The sequence below is a fragment of the Bombina bombina genome, chromosome 4, assembly GCF_027579735.1.
Source record: "Bombina bombina isolate aBomBom1 chromosome 4, aBomBom1.pri, whole genome shotgun sequence".
Taxonomy (NCBI): Eukaryota; Metazoa; Chordata; class Amphibia; order Anura; family Bombinatoridae; genus Bombina; species Bombina bombina.
Genome location: NC_069502.1, coordinates 1,053,238,565 through 1,053,251,804, shown reverse-complemented (window position 1 = coordinate 1,053,251,804; position 13,240 = coordinate 1,053,238,565). Strand labels below are relative to the sequence as shown.

At 39.7% G+C, this 13,240-nt stretch overlaps 1 protein-coding gene across 1 annotated transcript in view; it reads right to left on the bottom strand.

Moving 5' to 3' along the window:
- The window catches only part of MTIF2 (mitochondrial translational initiation factor 2), a 168,922-nt gene that overhangs the window by 35,803 nt on the left and 119,879 nt on the right, over positions 1 to 13,240 (bottom strand). The window contains exon 11 of the mRNA XM_053712192.1: positions 2,960 to 3,100. Coding sequence (XP_053568167.1) covers positions 2,960 to 3,100 — 141 coding nt within the window. The remainder of the gene's footprint in view (positions 1 to 2,959; positions 3,101 to 13,240) is intronic.

Sequence of the window (13,240 nt, the reverse complement as noted above, 5' to 3'; positions counted from 1 at the left end):
AGCAAACTCAGGGAGATGCTGGCCATGGGTGTTATTGAACTGTCCATCAGCCCCTGGGCATCTCCGGTGGTACTGGTGCCGAAGCGGGACGGGACCACCCGGTTCTGCATAGAATACCGTAGGCTCAATGACAGAACCACGACCGACACCTACCCTATGCCCTGGGTCGATGATCTTCTAGACCGCATCGCCCGCGGCAACTTCCTGACCACTCTAGCCATTTGCAAGGGATACTGGCCGATCCCCCTGGACCTGGAGTCTATTCCAAAGTCGGCGTTCATCACCCCCTTCGGCCTATACCAGTTTAAGGTCATGATGTTTGGGATGAAGAATGCTCCAGAGAATATGATATTACTATTCTACAGCAACACCTGGGAGGACCATTTAATCCATCTAGGCATCGTTCTAGACCGCAGCAGGGCCGCCAGTCTGACCCTGAAGCCCGGCAAATGTACGATAGGATGCTCGGAGATCCAGTACCTTGGACACCGAGTAGGCTGCGGGAAGCAGCGGCCGGAGCAGGCCAAGATTGAGGCAGTTGCAAACTGGCCAACCCTCTAGACCAAGATCCAGGTCTTAGCTTTCCTAGGGACCGCAGGGTACTACCGCATGTTGGTTCCCAACTACAGTGCCCTGGCCAAAACCCTGACCGACCTAACCCGAAAATAGTTGCCCCGACAGGTCATGTAGTCCCCCGAGTGTGAGGCCGTCTTCCAAAGCCTTACGACAGCCTTGATTACTGCCCCTATCCTGGCCGCTCCTAACCCAAACAAATGTTTTTGTGTTCATACAGATGCCTCCATGTTTGGGTTGGGAGCAGTGCTGAGCCAGGTGGACGAAGAAGGGCACGACCACCCCGTAGCCTATATCAGTAGGAAGTTGTTACCCAGAGAGGCTACGCGGCTCTCACGGACCAGAACCCACTGGTTTGGCTCAACCGAGTTGCTGGGGACAATGGACGCCTGTTGCGGTGGAGTTTAGCCTTGCAGTCCTTCAACTTCACTATCCAATATCGGCCAGGAAAAAGCAATGGGAATGCGGACAGACTTTCCCAGCAAACTGAATTGGGATAGCTCCCCGGACAGCCCCAGGCCAACTCTTAAGTGGTTCTAGCCAGGTCTGCTGGACTTTTCTAGGGGGGCACTGTTATGGATACCAGGCTGCAAGGGCTACCCCCACCGTCCTACTACCCAGCTTACTCCTTTTTACCTCGGATATGGCCTTTTTGTGTCATTTGTGATCTCCAAGACTCTGCAAAACAAGGTTTGCTTGTTTTGTGATCTGTACACCCTCACGGAAGAGGTGATCTCTGACCAACTAAACCCCTTTCCGGCTGGCCGGGCTCCTGGAACTACCGGCCAGGCCACCCTGCATACCCGCTGACTTGTACACCAGGTCGCTCCAGCAGCCCTTCACCCCAGAGCTCTGCTCTTTTAGGGATTGGTACTCCCTAGGGAGGGCAAGAGGTGGGGTGATTGCCGGAGGGAAACTCCCTTTGGAACTGGGGTTCCAGACCCCCCTACAACTCTTATTTCCCCTTGGCCTACCCGGTGTACATCTGATCACCCGTAGCTCTGGCCCCCAGCCATGGATCACGTCGCTTTTTGGACTGTAGCATCTCTGGGACTGAGGGCTTTCTAACGACACCCTGGAAGTGCAGCTGCTCCCCCAGGATCACCCCAGAATAGCCACCTCTGTACCACTGGGACATTATAATACAATGGACAATATGGGGGGCGCCAGTCTGTCTGGAGGGGCAGGAAAGGCGGAAGATCTGGGGGTCTGATAAGACTCCTTATCAAGATGAGTTGGTGTATAAAAGTAGTGTGTTTCCATAATAAAGTTGTTCTTTTGTTTCACCCGAATACTGGTTCTGTCTGGTTATTTGGGTAGGCTCTACTATAATCACTTTGCTCCGCAACATAGCGGCATGTTCCAGGTATAGGAAGGACCATTCTGGCGGAGCTACTTAGTCGGGGTAGTCGGAGTCCATCACTATATAATCCATCTGATCCTTAGTCATGCATGAGACGTCCCAGGACTGATTTTCCATTTTGGAATTTTATGTACTAATGTGATATTTATCTGGTTCTAATTTTGTTTAATATAAAGGATATTATCTATGTATGATTTAATTTCATTCAATGATTCTGCTATTGTAGCACCCCCCACTTTTTAACTTCAATTAACTCTGTGGTATTTGAATATCTGGTAAGAAAGGAGATATTGTTAGGAGAGGATATGAGTCTGAGTCTAGTGTGGCACTGATACACTTCTTGTATAAATAAGGGCAGTCAATAGTGTTGTTATTTGTTATGCTACCCCCAAAATCCCATCATCCTCGACAACTATAGCTCATATTTGCCTTGTATATTTCTCAGGGAGGAGTCCTGCACGACCGCTAGACAACAAGGGATAGTGGATTTGTAACAACATTATTACATACAAATTTGGAGAGTACAAGATTTGGAAGGCTTAATGCCATATGACTACCTCTCAAAATTTGCTGCCCCTCTAAATGCTAATGCCAAAGCCACATACGTAGCTGGCTGAGGCAAACAAATATGCCCCTGATTGTTGGACCATTTCAACACTTGAAAAAGCAAGAAAATCTGTGTAAAATGCTCTCTTTCTTTCTTTTTTTAAGTTACAAACATATTTATGAATATGTGCTTACATTCATGCATAAACAAAAATTGTCACCGTAAATAAATACTCAAGGTATAACAGTCAATAAGCTCAAATATCTCTCTCTCTCTATTCATACTCCAGAGCTCCATTAGTTAAAAAAAATCTAATTTGTCAAGATAGCATAAAGTAAATGAAGCCATATACATAAATATATGTAAAAAAGGGGTTTTCATCACTTAATGTGTAGTTTAAATGAGTACCGTAATATAGTTTATAGCCGATTCAAAATAAAGAAAACAGAACAGTATTAGTGAAAAACGTACGTTACCTTTAAATGTTTCTGCAAGTTCAATGTCATTTTCACTAATGTCTCCAACACCAAAATGTATCAAATCAAGCTGGCACTGATCTTCAGCATCATATGTATCTATAATAGCGAGAATGGCTTCCACAGAACCGTCAACATCACCTGCTCATCACACCATAAAAATAAATAAATATTAGGAGATTCTCTGTAAACAGACCAAAAAAAATATTTTTTAAAGGACATTAAACACTTTTTAACATTGTAACATAAAATGCTTAATTAAGATCCCCCCCCACACCGTCGGCCATCATTATACATCAAGCAAAACAAGATATACATAACCTCCTTCCAATATATTTTACTTACAGATCCATCCGTTACCTAAATATCAGATTGAATATATGGGATAGGCTTTTTTTTTTACACCTCTTTGCAGATATATCATCAACTCAACCATTTTAAATCAACGCACAGAAAGAAATCAAATTTAACACTGATTTTGAAAAACTGCAGTTCAAATGCACCCAGTAGACACGCTCTTAACTCCTCCCTCAAACAAAGAACATAGCCATGATTATCCTGACTAGTTTCGTGCCACACCAGGCACTTAATCATAGGATACTGAACACTGCACAGACTCCCTATTTAAAGAGACATTAAACACTAAATAAATGCTAGATAGAATTATGCATTCAAAGAAAAGACTAATCTGAGATTAACATGTAGATGTATTTTTTAAAGTTTTATTGGTTGTTAAAATAGTGAGAAAGTAAGTGTAAAGTTTAATGTCTATAACACAATGGGAGCTGCCATGTTGTAACTTAGGTTACTTTCTCTGCTGTGGCCAATAAGAGACAGTTATAAAAAAGGTCACTAGAGTATGGAGCCAATGACTGTGTGGATTATAACCGTGGTCTGCAATTTCATTTCTAACAGGAACTGAAATACTCACAATTTAAGAATGGAATTACTGTAAAAGGGGACAAAATAAACAATGAAAGTATATTGTAGAGTCTTTTTATATTTACGATTTACCATTTTATATTACCATCTAAAAGTGTTTAATGTACCTTTAAATGTGAACACACCAGCCTGGAATCAAGCAATTAATTAAAAACATTTAGAAATAAATTAAATATCTGCACAAGCAGTAAAAAATATATATCATATTTCTATAAGCAAGTGGAGCACTAGCATACAGATAATACATACAAATATGCAAGTATATAAATGACAGGCTAGAACGGCAAGAGTTAAACAACCTAATTACTAAACACATGTATACATATTCTAAGTAATGCATTTGAATTGTAAACCTAACAAGAAAAAAGGTGGGTAACTCAGGATGTATGTATGTATGTATGTATGTATGTATGTATATATATATATATATATATACACACATATATACATATATATGCACACAAACAATTATCGTGCATATTAATGTTGATATCCTATATACATGCAAAAAATCTATCATATGCACAAACATACAAAAACATGTATATACACTGCTTAGTGTACTGTGTGCGCAAAATAAAGGCTACTAAATCCTCTCCCAAGGTTAAAATCACCAGGTCCTTCAAAAAAAAATAATATTCAATCATTTCTAAATGACATCAAGAACCTCCCCTGGCACAGATTAAACCTAATCCCAGATCTAGACTCTGCAGTTTAATTCTTTCAGTCTGAACTCCTACAAGTTTGGAATTTACATGCCCCGCTGCGTAAGGTGAGAGTAAAAGGAGCACACTTGAATTGGATCACAGCTGACCTCATTCAAATGTACCAATTTTGGGATTCATTGTGGTCAAAGTTCAAGCATACTGGCTCTATGAATGATTACTGTGTATATAGACAATGGCGAAATATATGTACTATCAAACAAAATTGGCTAAGGCCCAATATTTCTGTAAAAATCTGAACAATAACATATCTAACCCTAGAAAGTTTTGGAAACTCATAAATAACTTACAAAATCCACCAATCCACTCACAACCCTCCACTGTCAATGTGGATAACCAAAACCTGCAACTCCCCTTAGAAGTAACAAAAGCCTTTAACAATTATTTTGTCGGATGCTCCACCACCCTGATTGACAAACTAATAAATGGCACGCATCCCGAAGCTACAAATGTGGATCAGGCTCTAAAACAGCAAAGACCCAATATAGAGAAGTTCAATTTTAGACTTGTACCCATCAATGTCATTAAGAAACACCTTAATAATCTAAAAATGAAAAACCAGTCTGGACCTGATCAAATCCAAGCAATGCTGTTGAAGCTCAGTGCGCCGGCAATTGCTAAGCCTGTCAAAACCCTAATTAACGAATCCTTGGTGTCTGGATACATACCCAAACTCTGGAAAACTGCAAGAGTAGTGCCTATTCATAGAAGTGGAGAGTTAACCTTGGTTTCTAACTATTGCCCTATATCATTGTTCCCAGTATTGTCAAAAATCTTAGAAAAATGCGTCCATACGCAATTGTGCGAGTATTACCAACTTTCTAACTATCTAACCCCTGATCAATCAGGTTTTCGACCAAATCACTCCACTACAACTGCCCTCCTAAAAGTTTGCAACGACATCCAAATTGGCATGGAACAAGGAGACCTAACTGGAGCTATTTTCCTTGATTTTGCTAAGGCTTTTGACACAGTGGACCACGAAATACTACTGCTCAAACTAAAAAACTCTGGTATTGCTGATCGTCCGTTAACCTGGTTTAGATCATATGTATCGGATCGATCACAATAGGTCTCTGTTTCTAACAGTGACTCCCTCCCTCTCCCAGTCACGTGTGGTGTTCCCCAAGGTTCCATTCTTGGCCCCCTACTATTTACATCATTTATAAATGATTTGCCTAATGTCTGCAAATCCTCAACTGTACACATGTACGCAGACGACACAGTAATCTATGCAAACAAATCTGATCTGCCGCAGCTTGAAGCAGTGCTCCAAGACCAGTTCACAGAGGTAGAAAAGTGGATCTCAAAAAACAAACTCTTCCTACACACTGACAAAACTGTCACAATGATCTTTGGAACTGGGCCTAAATTACACAAATTACAAAATTCCCATCTACGCGTCAAAACAAAATCCAATTGCACGCTTACCGCAGTCCACTCTTTCAAATACTTGGGAATGTTCTTAGACCCTAATCTATCTTTTGGCCTCCACATAGAAAAACTTGCATCTAAACTTTATCCAAAATTAGGTGCCCTGTACAGAAACAAATTTTGCCTCAGCCCTACAGTAAAGGAAAAAATTGTATAGCAAATGCTGATGACTATCATGGATTATGGGGACGTAGTATACGCACCTGCACCGCAAACTCACCTTAATAAACTTAATACATTGTATAACTCATTCTGCCTCTTTGTGCTACAAAGTAACTACAAGACCCACCATTGTGACATGCTAAAAGAACTAAACTGGCTGACGCTGGAATCCAGACGCACCCTCCATCTTTCCTGCCTTGTGTTTAAGAGCCTTTCTGGGAAGCTCCCACCCTACCTGAGCAGAATGCTCTCCCTGGCTACTCCCACCTCCTATAACCTCCGATCAAGTACCAGCACATTATTTAGCTTGCCTCAATACAAAAAGAAAGCAGCTCGATCCTCCTTTTCCTACCGAGCGCCACAGTTATGGAATGACCTCCCGCACATTTTCAGACCTTCCCCAGGCCTAATATCCTTTAAGAGATCCCTCTCTACATATCTCAAAACAGAATGCACCTGTCATGGTTGATTATATATTTCTTACCTGGTCTATGTAAAATTTTTGCATCTATTGTGTATTATTATTGTTTTTTAATTTTATTGTACCCTATTGTATCAATGCAATGTTTTGTGGACCCAGGACATACTTGAAAACGAGAGAAATCTCAATGTATCCTTCCTGGTAAAATATTTTATAAATAAATAAATCCTTAAATAGACACTTTTTAATGTAAATCAAAAGAACAAAAAAAACTATTCTATGAAATAACTTATATCCTATTCTCTATTGAGCCCTGAGGGAGTGATTGTACGCATCCTATAAATCTAATATAATTCTTGCTTTTGTAGCAGCTTATACCTATCACCACCAATTAGTGGGGGCATTACCCTGTCAATTACTTTTAATTTCATATTGAACACATTGGTCATGTGGAACAAATTATGATGTCTTGCCACTGCGGACTTTTTAACAAAGTCCTTAGTGTCACTCGTGATCTCAATTCTCTAGAGATCTGACCTATGTATTGAAGGGAACAAACCTTGCACTCCAGTAAGTAAACCACAAATGAGCTCCGACAGCTTGCATAGAATTTACTGGCAAACTCCTCATTAGTGACTGTGCTTTTAAAGCCATTGCCAACCTGTAGTATTCCACAAGTAATGCAGGTGCCATTCCCACACATATGTGCCTTTCCTCTTTAGCCATTCACTTATACTGTTAGACCTTGTACAAACAAGACTCAGGGCCAATTTAGTTGATAATGTCATCGTTTTTTTGGGAACAAATTAACATTTCTCAATTACATCAGCTAAAAAATTTCCGTCTTTTAGTATGTTTTAAGTTTTTCCTCAATATGGAACGTACCTCATAGAACTGACTAAAATACTCTGTTGAGAAGACTACTTTATCCTGGGTGACCGTATTAGTTTTCTTAGTGGTAGAGATCAAGTCACTTTACTTTAATTTTTTGACCTTATTTAAAGTGTTTTCTAACTGTTTTTTATCATATCTTCTTACTTGGAGGCGTTCAATTAGAGCTCTAGCTTGTCTGTCAAATAGCTCATTTAAATTTGTGTTTTGTCGTAATCTCATATACTGAATGAATTTCGCTCCCATGGCAGTTTTGCAAATCTGTATGTAGAACTCTCAGTCAAACATGAAAAAATTATGCTTCAATAGAAAATCAACCATCTCACACAAAAAGACCTTGCTCTCACTTGAAAATCTGGTGTGGTTATCCAAAAAATAGTTGACAGCCTGTATGCCAAGCGAATGTGGTATGCAGGAATACAATTAAACTGCATCCAAAACAACCAATTTGAAATTGCTTTCCCATTTAATGCTTGAAACCACCTTTAGTAAATGACTAGAGTCCCTCAGATAGCTTTTTAGATTTTGCATAAGGGGTTGGAGGATTGAGTCAATCCACTCTGAGGTAGGCTCAAATAGGGACCTAATCCCTGAAATGATGGAACGTCCAGGAGGATTATTTACACTCTTGTGGGTTTTGGGTAGATAATGGAATATGGGTATACGGGGTTATCAGGAATAAGTGACTCAACGAGAACCCAATCCAGTAAACCTGAAGCAATGGCCTGTTCAAGAATCTCGGACAACTTTGATCTAAATACATGGGTGGGATTGGTATGTAACTTCCTATATGTGCTCATGTCTAAGAGTTTTTTTATACTTTTATTAATATAATCAATTTTATTCAGCACAATGACATTCCCACCCTTGTCAGAAGATCTGATGACAATGTCTTTGTTATCTCCAAGTGTAACTAGCGCTGCTCTTTCTCTACGTGTAAAATTGTGAATATCTTTTTGTGTCTTGGCTTTTTCTTCCAACTGCAAGATTTCCTTTTCAATAAGCTTCTGATACAAATTCAAGGCAGAATCCCTAAATTGAATGGGGTAAAAATCAGATGAGCGTTTGGTTGGTAAGGGAATGCCGCAGTCATTAGGCCCATATTCATTCTCCAGGCTTTGTAATTTGGCCAAAGCTATGTTGTCCCCAAAGTTTAAATGTACCTCAGAAGATGAATGTAAAATTTCAACATTTGAGCCAGAAGATGAATGTAAAATTTCAACATCTAAACCTCTAGAGTCTACCTGTTGGTCTACAGGACGAATTTGTCCCTGATCTTGTAGTGCAAAAAACCTCTTCAGGGTTAATTTTCTAACAAATTTATTTACATCTAAGAGTGTTCTAAATGCTGAAAAGGTGTTAGTGGAAGCAAAACCTAAACCCTTACAGCCAGATTACGAGTTTTGCATTATGGCTGGCTCGCTACTAACTTTGCAAAAAAACGGCATTTGTGGGCAATATGGCAGCGTTGAGCTCCATACCGCACACAAATACCAGAGCTGCTTTGACATGCTCATGCATGATTTCCCCATAGACATCAATGGGGAAAGCCGGCTAAAAAAAAGCCTAACACCTGCAATAACGGAGCATAAAGCTCCGTAATGCAGCCCCACTGATTCCTATAGGGAAAGAAAATTTATGCTAAACACCCCTAATCTGCCGCCCCCGACATTGCCGACACCTACATTACACTTATTAACCCCCTAATCTGACGCCCCCAACGTTGCAGAAATCTACATTACACTTATTAACCCCTAATCTGATGCCCCCAACATCGCCGCCACCTACATAAATTTATTAACCCCTAATCTGCCGCCCCCAATGTCGCCGCCACCTACCTACACTTATTAACCCCTAATTTGCCGCCCCCAATGTCGCCACCGCCACTATACTAAAGTTATTAACTCCTAAACCTCTGGCCTCCCACATCACTAACACTAAATAAATATATTAACCCCTAAACCTAACCCCCCCTAACTTTAATATAATTAAAATAAATCCAATCAGCCAATAGAAAGCAAGCTCAATCCAATTAGCTGATTGGATCAGCCAATAGGATTAAAGCTAAATCCTATTGGCTGATTGCATCAGCCAATAGGATTTTTTTACCCTTTAATTACGTTTGGCTGATAGAATTCTATCAGACAATTGGAATTCAAGGGACGCCATCTTGGATGACGTCATTTAAAGGGAAACTTCTCCGCGCCGGATGTCTTGAAGATGGAGCCGCTCCGCGTCGGAAGGATGAATATATAAGATGCCGTCTGGATGAAGACTTCTGCTCGCCTGGAGAACGAATTCTTGCCGCTTGGATGAAGACTTCTCCCGGCTTCGTTGAGGACTTCTTGCCGCTTGGATGAAGACTTCTCCTGGCTGGATGAGGATGGATGTCCGGTATTCAAAAACTGTAAGTGGATCTTCGAGGGTTAGTGTTAGGTTTTTTTAAGGGTTTATTGGGTGGGTTTTATTTTTAGATTAGGGACTTTGGGCACCGTAAAAGAGCTAAATGTCCTTTTAAGGGCAATGCCCATTCAAATGCCCTTTCAGGGCAATGTAGAGCTTAGGTTTTTTAGGTAGGTTTTTATTTGGGGGGGTTGGTTGTGTGGGTGGTGGGTTTTACTGTTGGAGGGTTGTTTTTACTTTTGTTTTACAGGTAAAAGAGTTGATTTCTTTGGGGCAATGCCCCGCAAAAGGCCCTTTTAAGGGTCATTGGCAGTTTAGTGTAGGCTAGGGTTTTTTTTTTAAATTTTTGTTTTTTTTATTTTTATTTTGATAGGGCTATTAAATTAGGTGTAATTAGTTTAAATATAATTTCTTTCTTATTTTTTGTAATTTAGATAATAGTTTTTTTTAATTTAATTTATTTAATTTTAGTGTAATGTTAGGTTTTACTGTAAGACAGGTTAGGTTTTATTTTACAGGTAACTTTGTATTTATTTTAGCTAGGTAGTTGGTAAATAGTTAATAACTATTTACTAACTAATCAACCTTGTTAAAATAAATACAAACTTACCTGTGAAATAAAAATAAAACATAAGCTAGATACAATATAACTATTAGTTATATTGTAGCTAGCTTAGGTTTTATTTTACAGGTATGTATTTATTTAGTTTTAAACAGGAATAATTTAGTTATTAATTGTAATTTTTATTTGGAATTATTTTAATTATGTTAAAGTTAGTGGGTGTTAGGGTTACGTTAGGGTTAGACTTAGGGTTAGGTTTAGGGGTTAATAACTTTAGTATAGTGGCGGTGACATTGGGGGCAGCAGATTAGGGGTTAATAAGTGTAGTTAGCTGGCGACGATTTTGGGGGCAGCAGATAAGGGGTTAATAATATTTAACTAGTGTTTACGATGTGGGAGTGCGGCTGTTTAGGGGTTAATATGTTTATTATAGTGGTGGCGATGTCCGGAGCAGCAGATTAGGGGTTAATTAATTTATTTTAGTGTTTGTGATGCGGGAGGGCCTCGGTTTAGGGGTTAATAGGTAGTTTATGGGTGTTAGTGTACTTTGTAACACTTTAGTTATGAGTTTTATGCTACAGCTTTGTAATGTAAAACTCATAACTACTGACTTTTAGATGACGGTACGGATCTTGTAGTTATAGGCTGTACCGCTCACTTTTTGGCCAGACAGGCAAACTCGTTATACCGGCGCTGTGGAAGTCCCATTGAAAAAGGACTTTTTGAAAGGTGGGGTAGTTACGTTGCATGACAGCCAAAAAAGTGTGCGGTACACCTATATCTACAAGACTCGTAATACCAGCGGTAGTGAAAAAGCTGCGTTATACTCATAACGCAAAACTCATAATCTAGCCATTAGTTAGTAATAAAATATGATCTTCAGTCAAATCAAAGTTTGAAAGATTAAGAACAGTTAGCGTCTCTTTTGATCTTTGTGCTTCCTTGTGGATTTTCTTGTTTCTTCTCCCTGCTCGCCTGGTCCCTTTTCTAAAGGGATACCACATTGCTTATTTTCCTTAGGACGTACCACTCTCTCGACATCTTCTAAATCTCCAAACGTCTGTGACCTGCAATGACATAGATGAGCGAGAAGAGAGGAAGAAGACAAAAGAGAAGAAGAGGAGGAAGAAGAAGAAGAAAGAGGATGCAGTGCATGGTGCAAAGGCACTACTGCCATCTGAGACATTCGATTCTTGATCAGAATTCTCTGTTTTGCAGTACAAGATCAGGGACAAAAAGCTATCTGAGGGACTCCAGTCATTTACTAAAGGTGGTTTTAAGCGTTAAATGGGAAAGCAATTTCAAATTGGTTGTTTTGGATGCAGTTTCATTGTATTCCTGCATACCACATTCGCTTGGCATACAGGCTGTCAACTATTTTTAGGATAACCACACCAGATTTTCAAGTGAGAGCAAGGTCTTTTTGTGTGAGATGGTTGATTTTCTATTGAAGCATAATTTTTTCATGTTTGACTGAGAGTTCTACATACAGATTTGCGGAACTGCCATGGGGGCGAAATTCGCTCCCTCTTTCGCAAATCTGTATGTAGGCTGGTGGGAAGGTGTTTATTTATACACTGATAATAACCCTTTCAAGGATAGCATAGTAATGTATATGCGGTTTATTGATGATTTGGTTTTCATTGTTAAAAGAACCATTTGATTATGTGAGTTTTACACAAATATTTCAATTTTGCAAAACTATGTGGAGATGCCATAAGTAATGTTGTTATCAGTGATACATTTCGTAAACCTACCGCTGGGAATACCATCTTGCACACTAAGTCGTGTCATCCACCACATTTGTGGAGGTCTATTCCCAGGGGACAGTTTATGAGATTATGACGAAACACAAATTCGAATGAGCTATTTGACAGACAAGCTAGAGCTCTAATTGAACGCCTCCAAGTAAGAGAATATGATCAAAAACAGTTAGAAAACACTTTTGATGAGGTCAAAAAATTAAAGCAAAGTGACTTGATCTCTACCACTAAGAAAAATAATACGGTCACCCAGGATAAAGTAGCCTTCTCAACAGAGTATTCTAGTCAGTTCTATGAGGTATGTTCCATATTGAGGAAAAACTTAAACATACTAAAAGATGATAATTCTTTAGCTAATGTAATTGAGAAATGTAAATTTGTTCCCAAAAAAACGATGACATTATGAACTAAATTGGTCCCGAGTCTTGTATGTACAGAAATTAAAAGAGAGAAGCACTCAACCTGGGAATGAACAATAGCATAATAGTTTGTTCTATGGCTAGTGACCACCCAAGAAGCATCCTCTTTTTACTCAACACGTGCCTTTCACAGAGAAGAACTTTCCTGTAGCATATCAGTCTGATCCTTACTTAACAGTACAGTCCAGCCCCAAAATACCAGGTAATCCCTCTCTGAAGAAGGGAAATGGCAAAACCCAAGACGTACATTTTGGCCTAGTATGGGCCTCGTCAGTGAGGTATAGCCATATCCCTCTAGGCACACTGAGCAACGGGTCCACGTCTGGATTCCCGCATCACACTTAGGGAGATTTCCCTAAGAGTCATAATTTGCATAAATTAAAAGAGAGAAGCACTCAACCAGGGAACGAACAATAGCATAATAGCTTGTTCTATGGCTAGTTACCACCCAAGAAGCAGCCTCTTTTTGCTCAACACGTGCCTTTCATAGAGAAGAACTTTCCTGTAGCATATCAGTCTGATCCTGACTTAAAGGGACAGTACACTGTAAAATTGTTTT